Here is a 16312-nt window from a genome sequence, read left to right as displayed (position 1 = left end):
GTGTGTAGTGCTTTTATATGAGTTTGAATATATATATATATTTTTTGCTGATGTAATTTTTTTTTATTGAGTTATTTAAATCAATAAATCTGTATAATGCCGCATGCACACATCTGGATTACAAATCTTTCGTATTCAATCGAATGCTACAATAATCAGTAAATCACACATTATCGATGTAACGCCCCACTGTATCAAGACGGGTCTTTTCAGCGTACTTATGTCCTCACTCACACGCACCCTGGAAAACATCTCAGGGGGTCACTCATCCTATAATTGCCCCAAGTCAAGCACGCTCAGGTATTAACCACCCATATTGCGGACCATGTACCGTCCTAGTCCTCGAACCACACCGTACTGGGAGAGGCCAGTCTCTGATACCATTTGTAACGCCTCACTGTATCAAGACGGGTCTTTTCAGCGTGCTTATATCCTCACTCACACGCACCCTGGAAAACATCACAGGGGGTCACCCATCCTATAATTGCCCCAAGTCAAGCACGCTTAACTTTGGAGTTCTTATGTGATGAGCTTCCGAAAAGAAGATGCACCTTCTTGATATGAGTTGTACATATCAAATTTTTTTTGCACCTCTCATTCCGGTGTGGGATCGGTTCATTCATGTCACCCGTCGCCCATTCTTTGGTGGGATTTCCATCTTTCAGGTATTAACCACCCATATTGCGGACCATGTACCGCCCTAAAACTTTTTGACTCCGAGTGTCACAATCAATGTTAAAGAATGGTGGGAGCAAAGTGTTATAAACTTATAATAATATTCATTAAATTAAAAGAAAAAAGACCTGCAAATTTTTTTTTTCCTATTTTTTTTTGTATCTTCAATAAATGGCTTTTTTCTAATTTCACGGGCCTTTGAGCTAAAAAACGAACCGAACACTTGCAGCCGCGGATCCACCCCTTCCTTCCACACTTCACCCTTCAATTCACAGATCAGAGACGAAGATTTCATCAGCTTTTCCGACGCTACGATGAAAAGAAATCACCTTTTTAGTCAAAGAATGGGAGAGTGAGCTCAGAAATGAGAATTGGGGGAAGTTTGTCAAATTGTTCAAATCGAAAAGCCCTATAGTTTTCATCATTTTCTTTTCCTAGTCTTTGCATAATAACCGGTGAGTTATTTCTACTCAGAACAATTTAGTTTATGCTTGTCTTGTTTATGGTTTATCGGATAGATGTATGATGCACTGCTTCTGTACTTTACTCGTAGCTTGTTTGGACTTGGCTCTAATCTCGTTCTGATTTTTTTTTCATCTAATCAATACATTCAAAGATTCTTTGGCCACCAGCTTTCCATTTGAATGGAAATTCGATTTAAATTCGGGTTTATTTGATTTATTGATATGTTGAGCTAAAGAACAAAATTTAATGCATTCGATTTAAATATTTGCATTTTTGACAAGTGATTTCAGCTGTAGGAATTAAATTTAGAGAAAGGGTATTAGCAAGATGAAAACGAAACGCGAGGACATAGAAGCTGCAGTGGATGAAGAGGGAGCTGCAAAGAAGCAGAAGCTGATTGAGCAGTCCTCGTCTCATCTTGCATTCGAAAATCCGCTCCTCCCTCTTGCTTCTTATGATGACGATGAGGAGGATGAAGAGGATTATAGACGAGGTCGTGGTGGGATTGAGCTTGCAAAGAATGGCATGGAAGATGATCGAAATGGACATAATAATAATGTGGTGGACAATGAGGAGGAAGAGGATGAAGAGGATCAAGGAGGCCATATAAAGCGGAATCGCACTATTGAAGTAAGAAGGGACTGTCCCTATCTTGATACCGTTAATAGACAGGTAATAACTAATCATAGATTGATTCTCTCCTGGTTATAGGCATATTCTGTTTGGATATAATTTGAAGCAAATGCCCTTGGTTGTTGTGTTTGAGTTTCAAAATCATAGCTGTAATGCGGTAAATTTGATTATTATTTGAACAATTAGTATTTAAGTTTCTGTGTGTGTAAATTTTGTTTTCCAATGGTTTGTCTGCTGCACAATACTTTATCATATTGCATTTTATAGTTATATGAATGAAAAAATCACTTCAATCACCTCTAAAATCTCCGATTCCTTTGTTCTTCAAAATAGGATGTTACTATGTTATTTTTTGTGAGAATTAGCTTTCAGGTAGTAAACTGGTGTTTCGTGATTTTAATTTTAAAATGTATGCACTTGAACTAGTTTGTAATTATTCATTCATTTTTTTAAAATATATTCTTAAGAATTTGCTGTTGGGACATAGATTTTGTTCATTCTTGATCAAAAAGGTTTCACAAATCCTATATTGTTTAAGTTGAATTGGAAACTTGTTTATTTGTGAAAGCAAATTTTAAAGTACTTGGCCATTGACTCCAAACCTTGAAAACTGATCAATGTTGATATCTCGGTAGAGTTAGAAAAAATTATTCTGTTAGTTTTGCCTTCTGCCAGGAATGAAATCAATCGAGGATTGGATGCATCTTGATTTGTTCTCAGGACTGTTGCTTCTGTCCAAACTAAGATTGTATTCTTCTCCTTGATTTCGTAAAAAGTTGGCCATTGTTCTCAGGACTGTTGCTTCTTTGACTGACTTGTAAAATGCCAGTGTACTTGAGTGTGCATTGATTATTGACCTTTCAAGGATTCTAGCAGAAATGACTGCGTTGCTTTAAGTACTTTGTTTGTTCTTCAATTTGCTAGTTCATCAGCACATTTAACATGTGCACATTTAATGGTATGATTTGCCAAGTATCTAATGTAATTTATTGTCCGTGGGCAATTTTCTTTTCTGAAATCAATTTGTTTTCTCTCTCCAGGTTTTAGATTTTGACTTTGAGAAGTTCTGTTCGGTATCTCTTTCAAACTTGAATGTTTACGCTTGTTTGGTTTGTGGAAAATATTACCAAGGAAGGGGACAGAAGTCTCATGCATATACCCATAGTCTAGAAGCGGGACATCATGTCTACATCAATCTTCGAACGGAGAAAGTTTACTGTCTTCCTGATGGATATGAAGTTATCGACACATCGCTGGATGATATTCGGCATGTTCTCAACCCAAGGCATGTTGGTTAAATGATTGATTTGTTTGATTATACTTATTCTATTCTATTTATGGGTCTTGTATCCAGCCTAGTGTGTGTTCTCCAGCTAAAGGGTGGTGTAATTCTTTGAGGGATAAAACACTTTGATTGCATTTACATATTTTTCTGAGTTAATTTACATTTAAAAATATGGAGGTTGAAGTTTTATGTCAATTTGATTTTTTTTCCTATTTCATTTAGCATTTACAATTCTTATCTTCGCCTGTCATTGTTTTTCTTGGATTCATCTTTAGATTTTACTGTATGATTTGACAGGTTTACGAGAGAGCAAGTTGAGCAGATAGACAAAAATAGGCTATGGTCAAGGGCACTCGATGGTTCTGATTATCTTCCTGGAATGGTATGTAGCTTCCCTTTTTGTACTTGTTTTTGCCTATTCATTTTTTTTATGTCGTGCTAAAGAAAGTTTGAACTTAATCTCTATCAATTTGCGAGTCATTTGTAGGTGGGGTTAAATAACATCAAAGAGACTGACTTTGTCAATGTTACCATTCAATCTTTGATGCGGGTTACTCCACTGAGGAACTTCTTTCTTATTCCGGAGAACTATCAGAACAGCAAATCACAACTTGTTCATCGATTTGGAGAGCTGACACGAAAGATCTGGCATGCAAGGAACTTCAAAGGACAGGTTTGATTGTGTGCATCCATTTTTGACAAATTTTGTCGATGGCCTTCATTTCCTTATGATGCATGGATTTCCTAGGTGAGTCCGCACGAGTTTCTCCAGGCAGTTATGAAGGCTAGTAAAAAACGTTTCCGCATAGGTGCACAGTCAGATCCTGTTGAATTTATGTCATGGCTTCTTAATACAATGCATGGAGATCTTAAAAGTTCGAAAAGGAATACCAGCATCATTCACCAGTGCTTTCAGGTTTGTATTAACAGGCGATTTTGGCTTTTAATTTCAATGAAGTATCTGTGTTTTTCCTTTTTTTCTCGTTTACCTTAAATCTTTGTTTCATGAATGTTTCATGTAGGGGGAACTGGAGGTTATCAAGGATATCCCTACTAAGTTTATTGCAGAGAAGAGAGAGAATGAAGGCAGTCAGAATAACGTGATTGGACAATATGACAGAAATGATGTGGATAGAGTTAACCTGGAGACAAGCAGAATGCCTTTCTTAATGCTTGGGTTGGACTTACCTCCTCCTCCTCTGTTTAAGGACGTGATGGAGAAAAACATTATTCCACAGGTTTTATATTTAAATTGATTTTGTTGCTTGAACATTTTTTATATAGCATATGTTGCTTGTTTGATCCTGAACCAGTGGCAGTTTAGTTTTTTACATAAACATTTAGGAAGTGAAAAAAGTATCAAAATTCTCTCTTTTTTTAAAGTTCATTTTTTTTTATCTTATGTATTGCTTTTTGTGGCACAAATGCTAGAATTCACTCTTGTATTCCTTTCGGCATGCCATCTAAATAAGCTTTATCCCTTTTAGCATATTTAATCTGCACCTAAGCAATATTAGGGTCTATACTTTGTCTAATTTAACTTTTGATGTTGATATAGGGACAGATTGGACGTCCTTTGGTTTTTTTTCCAGTTAGTGAAAATATACTTGATTTCTCGCTTGGTTGTATATGGATGCATCTTTTTCTCTGACTTGTTACTCGGATCGTGTGATCTTACATATTGATGTATATTTCCGTCAACAACTTGTAGAGTTGAACTAATCTGTCGTTTAAATGATTGTGTCTAGGTTCCACTTTTCAACATACTCAAGAAATTCGATGGCGAGACGGTGACAGAAGTTGTGCGGCCTCGTATAGCTAGGATGAGATACCGTGTAACAAAATTACCGCAATATATCATACTGCACATGCGTCGATTTACGAAGAACAACTTCTTTGTAGAGAAAAATCCTACACTTGGTGAGTATTTATGTCCCGCCCTGTCAACTAAACCACTTTTCAAGTAACATGTCTGGATTTATTATCACTGGCTAAATAATACGATGTTAATTGTGTAAATTTTACATCTATCCTGTCAACTGGCCTCTATACTCCTGCTTCCATATTTATTAGTTGTACAAGTTCCTTGTATTTCTGCAACCTCTTGTTTTTTTTCCTTCTTGTGATTTGATTCTTTGAAAGAGAATATGCCCTCGATCTATAATTTTGGATGTTCGGTCATCAACCATCTGTTCCACATTTAAGGCTCCTAACTAGTTTGTTCTGGTTTCTTAGTTAATTTCCCTGTGAAGAATCTCGAGCTAAAGGATTACATCCCTCTACCCGCCCCCAATGAGAATGAAAGACTACGCTCCAAGTACGATTTAATTGGGAACATCGTTCATGATGGCAAGCCAGGTGAAGGATCCTATAGAGTGTTTGTGCAGCGGAAATCAGAAGAACTTTGGTAAGTTTCTTGATCGCCTTTCGTTTTATACTATAGACAGAACACTCAGCATATCTCGTCTTTAACTCATCTCCTGCCTCCCCAGGTATGAGATGCAAGATCTCCATGTTTCTGAAACTTTGCCCCAAATGGTTGCACTTTCTGAGGCATACATGCAGATATATGAGCAGCAGCAATGATCTCTATGGCGGCCCGGAATTTTCATACTCAGTTTGTTTTGTCCGATCGATTGATGTAACCGAAGTCACTGCTATTCGCTAAAAAGAGTCCAAATCCTCTTAACCTTTGTCTATTGTTATTGTTTCAGTTCTATGCCCATGTTCTTTTTTTGTCCGATGGACGGATATAAGTCACTGCTATTTACTTTTGGCCACAAAATTGTAGTAATGTAACAGTTGATTACGGTTTCCAAAATGTAACTTTTGAAAGTAATTTTTCTGAATATTTGTCCCTCAAATTTTAATGTAATTTAAAAACCTAAAATGCACAATTGAAAATATCTTCACACCCCTTGAGCACAAATATCTTTTTTCCCCTAAAGTTCGAGCTTGCACTTTAGATGGTTCAAGACTCAAAAAATAAAAAATAATAATCATAATAAGGAAATGTTCGAATTCTACTCTAGTTACAGTTCAAATTCAAACAGAATTCATTCAATTCGAAATTTATTATTGAGGATAATAAAATGATCGATGTTCGACCCGACCATTGTAAATAAATTCGAATAAAATAAAATGGAATGATATTTTGGATCGACTCGATTGGGTAGACTCAGATTGTTGGCTTTCTACTGAAGAAAAATCGTTATGCATAATGCATGTAGACACAGATGAGATCAAGTTCTTTGGCATGCGAACATGTTACATCGATCAAATGCATATAAATCTAAGTTGTTCATAAAAATGCATATAAATCTAAAAGAGGACAAGTACAAAAATAACAATAATATGTTTCTTTGCATGCAAATCATGGGGATCTCTACACTGAATATTCGATCATGGCATTAAAGATTCAATGCATCAGGACAGTATTTAGGTTCATTGAACTTGGCCATCCGTGTTAACCAACGGCATCGAGTCTCCACATATATGGCCCCAGGTTGCAAATTAGAAATAGGGAAAAAAAATAATTTATAGGAATTTTACCATTTTGCAACTCTACATGGCCGCCAAGAGTTGGATAATGGATTTGTCAAATTGGGCAACAACAAAACAAAGGTGGGTGTATTCAATTCAGAGTTTTAATGACTTTTAGTGACTTTTTAAAATGATAGACTTTTGTGGAGTTGATGGATTTTTATTGACTTTTATAGAATCTCACGGATTTACAAACAGATTTTCATTGATTCTTTGTAGACTTTTGCAAGACTTTTATAGAGATTTGTAAATTTTTCATACAATTACATGAATTTGTATCTTAAATATATCTTTTTTTTTTCTTTGAAGTAATAATTGTTTGACATAAATAATAACTTTATGGAAAAATTGCAAATTTAGTCATGTATGTTTGACACTTTGCGATTTTAGTTCTCTATATTTTCACGTTTCAGTTTTAGTCATTCATGTTCTATTTTTGGCAATTTCGGTCCTTTTTATTCAAAAATGCTTACGTGGCACTGTACATGTCAGCTCCACATCAGCACTGAATTTGTGTCACGTCAGCGCCACGTCGGAAAAGGATTAAAATTGCCGAAAAAATTAAGATAGCGGTTTGCGATTTTGGTCCTCTATGTTTTCACATTTCAGTTAGTCCTGCATGTTTTATTTTTGGCAATTTCGGTCATTTTATTCAAAAATGCTTATGTGGCACTGTACACGTCAGCTCCACATCAGCATTGAATTGATGCCACGTAAAAAAAAGACTAAAATTGTCAAAAAAAAATAAAGATAACGGACTAAAATTAAAATATGAAAATATAAAGGACTAAAATCGCAAAATGATAAACATACAGGACAAAAAAAATAATTTTTCCTAAATTTATTTGAAATATTTTTTTAATTTATTGATGAAAATGGATTTCATTTATTTTAAATGTATATATATATATTATTGTAAAAAAATTATAAACTAAAAACTTTGTGATTGTGTAAAATTATTTTTTTAAAAAAACATATGATAACTTATAAATTATTTTATCAATTATATCATAAAAATTTATTTGTTTTTTTATCATGTCTGTTATCCGCTATTCAAATATTTGAATTAAATCATATTATAATTTATTGAATCATATATTATTATCATTAAATATTATAATTATTGATATAAATCATATATTAAAAAGCACAAAATATTTGGAAAATTTTAAATTTTTAAATAATATTTTTTTTTCTTTTGATTTTTGGAGAAGAACGAAAAAATACATATATAGGAGAGAGTGAGATAGAGAGGGGTGAAATAGTGAAGAGTGAGAAAATGTGAGAAAAAGATATAAATTATGGGTTTTATAAGTTTAGAAATCCATCCAAATCTTTGGATTAGACCAAAGACATTTTTTTACAAAATATAGTTGTACCTTAAGCATTAATGTTTGTATATTCATGATTTTCATGGAGTTATTAAAAGTTCATTGATATTTTGAATAACACTAGACTTTTATAAAGTTTTTAAAAGTCAAGATTGAATATCACTTGACTTTTAAAACTCTAAAAATGTTTATTTTGAATACCACAAAACTTCTATAGAGTTTATAAAAGTCATGATTGAATACCACTAGACTTTTAAAATCCATAAAAGTCATTAATTCTCCCGATTGAATACACGTTCCGCGATCAATTTTGATAAACACCATAACTTTTAGACCAAAATTAAACCAAATATCATTCTATTTCTTTTCTTGTTTTCTTTTTTCTTTTTCAAAATACATCCTTCTACTCGGGGATAAATTAGAAGATAAAACTAGAGTTCCCTTAACATCAAATTTGAATTTTTTGTAATAAAAAAATTAAAAAGATATTGAGCCAGCTTTGATCGTGGTTGAGGCTTATTCATTTAACCAAAAAAAAAAAAAAAAAAAAAAGTGAGTATTTCGAGGTATTGTTATTATAAAAAAATCAAATTTGTTTTTCATCTCATTTTCATCTCATGTACCAAACGATACCTAGGAGTATTTTAGAGATTCTAAAACAAAATATCATGGCATTATCTAATCGTTGTTAGACTTAATTTACATATATATATATATATATATATATATGTATATATATATATATGTATATATATATATATGTATATATATATATATGTATATATATACTCGTATATATTGTAAGATAATGGTGACCTAACATTAATTTTTTTTAAAGTTAATAAATAAACATTTAACTTTCTACGGTGTAGATCACGAGCTACGTGAAAATTACCACAAGAATGAGTATTTTGTGAGAAATAGATTGATTCGACTTATATTTATAATAAAAATTGAAAAGTAATATTTTTATCGTACAAATAACAAGGTCCACAATTGATTTCAACATGTGGAATATTTTAGATAAATATTTTTAGAATCATATAAACAAGAACTAGGATGACATTTAAATAAATTTTGCCACTATCAGAATAAAATAAAGTTCGCCATGTGTTTGAGAATTTGTAAATTCATAAATCATAATTAGAAACTTGTACCATGTACTACTTTACAACTGATATTATTGGTAAGACAAGTAAAACATTTTCTTAAACAATATATACAATGAAAAATATTAAGATGATCATATGCTTGATATCTAATAAGGAAAATTTGTTTTTTTGGTCCGGTATGTTTGTCAGTTTGCGATTTCGGTCCTCTATATTTTCAGATTTCAGTTTTCGCTATCTTTAATTTTTTGGCAATTTTAGTTCTTTTTCCGTCGTGGCGCTGATGTGGCACTAATGCAGTCCTGATATGAAGCTGACATGTACAGTGTCACGTAAGCATTTTCGAAGAAAAAGGACTGAAATTGCCAAAATTCAGAACATGTAGGACTAAAACTGAAATATAAAAATATAAAGAACCGAAATCGCAAAGTGACAAACATATATGACCAAAATTGCAGTTTTTCCTATCTAATAACAACAGCACACACACATTGTATGTACGTATATAATATAATATATAAATACTATTTGTTTCTTATGTCTAATATATTTTCATTTTTCAATATAATAATTATATATGGATAATTTTATGTTATGATTTGAGAGATAGAAACTAGTCGTTTTTCTATTTTCTATAAATCATAAATAGGTAGACGACCGTCTAGCTTGCGAGTACTTAGTATTCACTTTCTATAATTTCTCAAAAAATATATATTTTTTCTATCCATAAAGAATTAATAAATAAAAGCAACCCAAAATATTTATAGATATAGGTCCCGCGTGTTGTGTCAACATACTCATTTGATTTGTTAAATTTACATGGGTCCTCTCTAATCTATTGTAATATTTTAGCTCACGTTTTGCATCAAATACAATTTTTGCACCAAACACAAAATTCATCTTCAATCTATCTACTTCAAGTTCAAATTTTACTCTAAAAAGAATATTATTATAATATTCTCGAATTTTTTATTGAATCCAAAATATTAAATTCCACAAAAGAATATAAATACAAATCAATATATTAGTCTTATTTTTAAAAAAATTGTACAACAACAATATATTTAATTTATTAAAAATATATATGGTTATTATTAAAATAAATAAGTTATTAACTTTAATTATTATTAATTAAATAACAAAAAAATATACAATAAACTTTAATTGAAAAAAGAAATAATTATTTTTTAAAAATACAAAAAATAAACAAAAAAAATGGATAGAGCAACTACAATGATGCGTCAAATTTGTTGCAGCACTGTAATGCATCAAATTAGCGCAAAATATAGCGTAACATTTGATGTCTTAGTTTGTGTCTCATATCGGTTGGCTAAATATCCTGGAAGACTTTTAATATAGACAAGGGCAACTCTCTCCTCTTGGGCTAGCTTTTGAGATGAGTTAGGTCTAAGTCGATTTCTAACATAGTATCAGAGACCAGGTTCCACCGTTATGTGTTGGACGACCCATATAGTTGGCCTCACCCGTCCCATAATTGGCCGTCCGTTAATATCTCCACACTCCAATCGTTTCATTCCTGAGCATGAGAGAGGTGTGTTGGTGTCTTAGTTTGTGTCCCACATCGGTTGGCTAAATATCCTGAGAGTCCAATATATATACAAAAACAAACCTCTCCTTTACCTAACTTTTGACGTTAGTTAGATCCAAGTCTCATTTTTTTAACAAAGATAACATAATTTGATCGCTACTTATTTGCCTTTTAACAATGAAAATGAATGACTATTTTTATAGGATATGTAATTTAACGTCAATATCACATTGACGGATCAAATAATTTAGTTTAGATATCTCAAGTTTTATACACTGATAAGAAAAGAAAATTAGGATATCAAAATTACTCAAAATGATATAAGAGAAAGATGATTAATGTCGATGACTTATAATTAATCTGACATCGAAATCGAAATTTGCGATGTAATTTTTAATTCCATATCCAATTACAACAAACTTCTCATCCAATGTTTTTTAAAATATAACTTTTAATAAATTTAACAAAATGACATTTGTAAACCACTCTTAAGTCTTAACTAAAAGCTGTGGATATTATTGTCTACTAATACGCAAATACAAGACAACTTTTGTTACCAAATCTTAGTTTTCATTTTAGTAAATAAAATAAACATGGCTTGTCTCATTGTAAAGTAAAATTTTGGTGTAGGCCACTTCTTGAATTTATCCTCTAATGTTGAATATAGCTGATTCTCGGATCAGATTATACACCGAACTTGGCCCGTTTTCCTTCCAGGTTCATTTGTCGCAAAACAAAGGGGCGTTCATTAAATTTGTTGCGTACGCTCAATGTACAAACATGTATAATTAATTATTATACAATATCAATATGAAGAGTATATTTCTATATGCATTATATTATATTATATTATATTATCTATCAATTTTAAATTATCAGAGACGATAAAATATGATTTGGAAAATTATAAAATATATTTTACTGAAATAAAAGAGGATTAAAATAGTTATTATATAAATAACTGCTATGTATATAAAGGCCACAATGTCTTCATTCATTAACTCCAATGACTCCATAAACCATTCATCGAAGCTCTATACCAACAAATGTTCACACAATTTCGCCATAATCGCAACATAATTACAAGATTTCTCAACATATACAGATTCATATGCATGATTTTAATTTCTTTGCGCATATATAATCGTGATTGAGCAATTCAGTGACTGTGACTGGAGCAATACGGGAAAAGGGTATTCGAAACTTGAGCGCGATGGTGAATATTCCGGTGAGATTCAGAAGGGTCGCCGCCGCCTTCGATGAGGTGGTTAAGGCCGGAAGGTCCTGCGAGAGCAGCGGCAGCGAGCACTCGGCGGATTTGTCTGATATGGTGAATTCGTTTTTAGAGAGAGAGGTGATGGAATACGGAGGAAGGGAGGAGGTAAAGGATCAAGAGGAAGGAGGCGGAGAGGAGATCGTGGACGGTGACGAATCGGAGACAGATTCTCCCGATTCTGAATTGGAAGATTCTTTGAAGAATTTGCTGCTTGATAGTGAGAATGACGACGGAGGTGTCCGGCAGAGGATTCTTGCCGAGGTGGAAGCGGCGGTCGGAGAACTTGGTGGCGACGACGGAAGCTCGTCGCCGGATTTCAAACGGAGAGTAATGGCGCGGTTGCGGAGCCGAGGCTTTGATGCCGGTGAGTTTCTGAATTTTGTTGATGTCCTTCAAATGAAACATTAAAATTTATAGGAAAATTCTCCCTTTATTTTTTTTTTAACATTTACGAAAAAACAGGGCTAATTGCATCCATACCCTCTGTGAAAATTCTAAAAGACATAAAAACCCCTGTATAAAATTAATAGCACGTAAGACCCTATGTTTTAAAAAAATTAGCATAAAAACCTCTATGGGAGGGTATAAATATGCCCGAGTTTATATAACATTGGGGTGAAATGTGTTACATTTTAAAAAAACTGAAGGATTCATTATGTTTTTTACACTTTTTACAGGGGGTGTGGATGCAATTAGCCCCGAAAAAACATTATCTAACACTATCAACACCTTCTTGAACACAAAACTTGTCTATTGCGTTAGTTCAAGTTTACCCAATACGAATCGAAAGTGTACGGCGGGTTCCCAGTTAAAAAAAAAAAGAAAAGAAGAAAAAAGCATGATCTAACAAAGTTTCAACTCATCAAAAAATACAGGTCTTTGCAAATCCAAGTGGGAGAAAAAGGGGCGGTGCCCGTCCGGAGACTACGACTACATCGACGTGAACGCCGGCGGAAGCCGCTACATAGTGGAGATCTTCCTCGCCGGAGAGTTCACCATCGCTCGTCCGACCGGCTGCTATGTCTCACTGCTGAAACAGTTTCCGCCGATTTTCGTCGGAAGACCCGACCAGCTCAAGCAAGTTGTGAGGCTCATGTCCAATGCCATAAGAAAATCCATGATAAGCGCCGGCATTCACGTGCCACCTTGGCGGCGCCTCGCGTACATGCAGGCTAAGTGGTTTGGTTCCTACAGAAGAACCCAAAACGAAGAAGCTACAGGCCGGAAAGAGGCGTTTCCCGGCGAGGCCTTGGCCGGAAACAGGTCGGTGGGATTCGGCCCCGTGGCCGCGCGTGCAATGTTTTATTGCAGGGGGGATTTTGTGGCTAAAGCAGGTGTTAGAACTGGAAACTTAGCTGCAGCTCTGAATTAGTGTATGCTGATCAAGTTTTGCACATATATATATGTTCCTCATTTCACATAATTGAGACGGAGACTTGGGCATGGCTAGAATTACAAAAGTAAGAAATAAGTTGGTTTATCAAAGGCACAACATTTAGTGTTGAAATTCGTTGTTGTTTGGATCCGGATGCGCCAAATTGAATGGCACTTCAGAAAAATGTAAATTTGGATTAAGATGTAGTTTATGTAGTTTAGGAATTTGTTCTCTAATTATGGATTATCCTTTTTGTTCAATTGAAGCCAAGTGAGATCATGGATTCTTGGCATTTGTGGTGATCTATTTTTGTATAGAACAAGAAAGTTGGGTCTTGCTTCTGAAGCGTTCGTGAATATAATGCATATCGTTTGTTTCGAATTTGTCAATCGTAATTTTTATTTTTGCGAAATTGTCATTCTTTGAATTTGTACAATGTTTTTATTTGAGTTAAGAACATAAAAGCATAAAAGATATAAATATATAACATACCCGATATAAAACATATATGGACGGATGAGACTGACATAGTACTAGTGATGATGGAGCCATCGCTAGCACACTATGTGACTATTGAGTTGGGTTGTTGGCGATAATCGATATAATATGCTGAGCAATCTACGAATTAAGGTACGTAGTCATTTTTTTTTACTCGACAATTAACTTTACAAATTTTGTAATTATTAATTATGGTTAAAACTAAATATGAATTTGAAAATTGGTGAAATCATATGATTCGCCAGTCACGAGTGAATTATAAGTTTATTGAAATAGATATTCATAGGATATTACTTAATCTAGTCCATCTTAATTGATTATTTTTAAAAATAGCCTTATCTATTAAACATTTTATAAAGTAGCCTTTATTAATTTAATAATTCTAAAATACCTTCTCTTTATATTAACTAATCCCAATAAATTATTATAATAATTTAATAAAATTAGAATTACTTTCCAAAATAATTATAAAAACTTATCTTTATCGTGCATAACTTATTTTTTTAATAATAATAAAAAAAATAATAAAAATAAATTATAAACAATTTGTTATGATATACATAAAAATTAGATCGGTAATAAATAAGTATCATACTAAATGATAAGTTAAAGTTAATAATAATAATAATAATAATAATAATAATAATAATAATAATAATAATAATAATAATAATAATAATAATAATAATAGATGATGATGATGCTGCTGCGACGATAATTAAATTTATAATCTGAGAAACAAGAGAAAATTAAGATGATAATATTATTAATTATAGTAAAAAATTTAGTAATAATAAAAAAGAAGTTTAAATTTCGATAGTAATAAGGAATTGTTGATTTTTTTAAAAAAATTATCATGATTTCAAATAATTTTGATTGTTTTGCTTTACGTATATAATTAAATGATTAATAAAATAATATTGTATGCAAGAATAATGAAAATAAATGATAGGAAATAAGTTAATATTAATGTTATTGATCGTAAAATAATAATGAACAAATTTTTAGTACTAAAAATTTAACTAATTCAATAAGATGTTATAATTTTATTAAAGTTTTATTATTAATATAAATTAAATATAAAAAATTAATTCGAATATAAAAACAAATCAAAAATTTAATTATAATAAGTGAAAAAAAATTCTAATAAAATATGTAGTATTTCCATATATAGTTATAGTAATATATTTGTATGTTGATGTAAAAATGGTCTAAAGGATAAATTTGGAACTTAAAATAATTTAATTATAGGCTAGTTTAAAAAATTAATTTAAATTAAGGCCAAATTTCATTATGCATATTTGTAGGAGTCCATTTTTAAAAATCCCTCCTTTTATTAAAATTTTAAAAAATCAAACTAACTCATATTTATAATAAAAATAATTTTTTTATGAGTGATCAAAATAAAAAATTATTTCACAAATTGATTCAAGAAACCGTTTGATATAATTTTTTATAAAATTATCGTGTATGTTGATATTACCATTTTTTTCCTTTGGTTAATGGTTTGTCTCTTTTTTTTGTTTTTTTCTTTTTCACCATACCCCCTCAATTTACAGTATTTATTTATTATATATAGGCTTTTTAGAGATGTTAAAACTTAAAATAGGTTGAGCTCTAGGCTCTAGCGAGTCTCACTTCGTTATATAGACAAATTGGGTTGGAATATATAGACAAACTGAATTAACAAATTTTCAATCCGTTTAAATGACAAACTCGCTCTTCATTATGTAGACGAATTGAATTGACAAGTTCTCAAATTACTTAAATGACTCGCTTGTCCGTCCCACCAAGTGGCCCACAACTCCAACTCATCAAATATAGCTAAAATGTTTTGGTGATTTTAGGTTTTTAGGTTTTTTCTTTTTTATGGTTTTCGGGGATAAACAGGCTATACATCAGAAAATCATTCAAATTACACCGAACAAATTTGGTCCATCACGACGACAGCACGAAACAAATCTTGGATGATTAAAATAATTCACATTTTAAAATTCAAATTCATATATTTCAGTTAAAGGCCTTGGCTAGACGATGGGACTCCGATTTAAAAGGCAAACCTTGTGTTTGGTTGAATGGATTTAGAGGGAATTTGGAATTAATGGATTAGAGGGGATTTAGAATCACAAATACTATTTCAAAATCCTTACAAAAAAACAATAAAATTAGTAAATATATAAAACTTACTCTTAAGTATTTTTTAAATTTTTTTCAAAATTAACGTTTATTCAAAATTTATACCGTCAATTTCCACACTTATATTCAAAATTTATACCGTCAATTTCCAAATCCAAATTCAATTTCAATTCCCAATCGCATTATGCATCCAAACACAGTCAAACGAAGGAAAATAAGAAGTGATTAGAGACGAAGGAATTTAAGAAGTTCGGTAAGCAGATTTGTCGACAGAAGAACAACAACCGGCCAGTAAACTTCTCCATTTCAAATATGGCTACAGCCGCTTTCGGCAGATCAAGATCAAAGGGTATCTTTTTCATTCACCCTTGCTTGGAGTACATGTAGCCCTTTAATAAACAAAAAATGCAAAGATTAAATCGGAACACGAAACTGCG

General features: G+C 32.1%; 2 protein-coding genes and 1 non-coding gene across 4 annotated transcripts; 2 read left to right on the top strand and 1 right to left on the bottom strand.

Annotated features, from left to right (window-relative positions):
- Nucleotides 1-870: 870 nt before the first annotated feature.
- On the top strand, nucleotides 871-5908 carry LOC140887561 (uncharacterized). 2 transcript variants are annotated; one of them, XM_073294894.1, is made up of 10 exons: nucleotides 871-1130; nucleotides 1437-1812; nucleotides 2814-3058; nucleotides 3356-3440; nucleotides 3546-3731; nucleotides 3807-3974; nucleotides 4081-4296; nucleotides 4807-4978; nucleotides 5294-5465; nucleotides 5551-5908. In XM_073294894.1, the coding sequence occupies exons 2-10, from the start codon at nucleotides 1468-1470 to the stop codon at nucleotides 5642-5644; spliced, it is 1683 nt and encodes a 560-aa protein (XP_073150995.1). In that variant the 5' UTR covers nucleotides 871-1130; nucleotides 1437-1467; the 3' UTR covers nucleotides 5645-5908. The 2 variants fall into 2 exon arrangements, with proteins under 2 accessions (XP_073150995.1, XP_073150987.1); XM_073294886.1 differs by having other exon boundaries at nucleotides 1431-1812.
- Nucleotides 5909-11673: 5765 nt separating this feature from the next.
- LOC140876317 (uncharacterized) lies at nucleotides 11674-13496 on the top strand. Its single transcript, XM_073280254.1, has 2 exons — nucleotides 11674-12230; nucleotides 12742-13496. Exons 1-2 carry the CDS (start codon nucleotides 11804-11806, stop codon nucleotides 13236-13238), a joined length of 924 nt encoding a protein of 307 aa, XP_073136355.1. The 5' UTR covers nucleotides 11674-11803; the 3' UTR covers nucleotides 13239-13496.
- A 2616-nt stretch (nucleotides 13497-16112) lies between these two features.
- On the bottom strand, nucleotides 16113-16200 carry LOC140876553 (small nucleolar RNA snoR109). Its single transcript, XR_012148857.1, has one exon. It is a non-coding gene; the product is annotated as a small nucleolar RNA snoR109 (small nucleolar RNA).
- Nucleotides 16201-16312: the final 112 nt, after the last annotated feature.

Source organism: Henckelia pumila, chromosome 1 (assembly GCF_033568475.1).
Source record: "Henckelia pumila isolate YLH828 chromosome 1, ASM3356847v2, whole genome shotgun sequence".
In the NCBI taxonomy this organism is placed as follows: Eukaryota; Viridiplantae; Streptophyta; class Magnoliopsida; order Lamiales; family Gesneriaceae; genus Henckelia; species Henckelia pumila.
This window is presented reverse-complemented; position numbering and strand designations above follow the sequence as displayed.

Excerpts from the sequence above, each read along its gene's own strand:
- LOC140887561 (XM_073294894.1), top strand. The coding sequence starts at position 1,468 with ATGAAAACGAAACGCGAGGACATAGAAGCTGCAGTGGATGAAGAGGGA. Across the intron at positions 3,059-3,355 it reads CGGCATGTTCTCAACCCAAG|GTTTACGAGAGAGCAAGTTG; the intron begins GCATGTTGGTTA and ends ATGATTTGACAG. Across the intron at positions 3,975-4,080 it reads TCATTCACCAGTGCTTTCAG|GGGGAACTGGAGGTTATCAA; the intron begins GTTTGTATTAAC and ends TGTTTCATGTAG.
- LOC140876317 (XM_073280254.1), top strand. The coding sequence starts at position 11,804 with ATGGTGAATATTCCGGTGAGATTCAGAAGGGTCGCCGCCGCCTTCGAT. Across the intron at positions 12,231-12,741 it reads GAGCCGAGGCTTTGATGCCG|GTCTTTGCAAATCCAAGTGG; the intron begins GTGAGTTTCTGA and ends CAAAAAATACAG.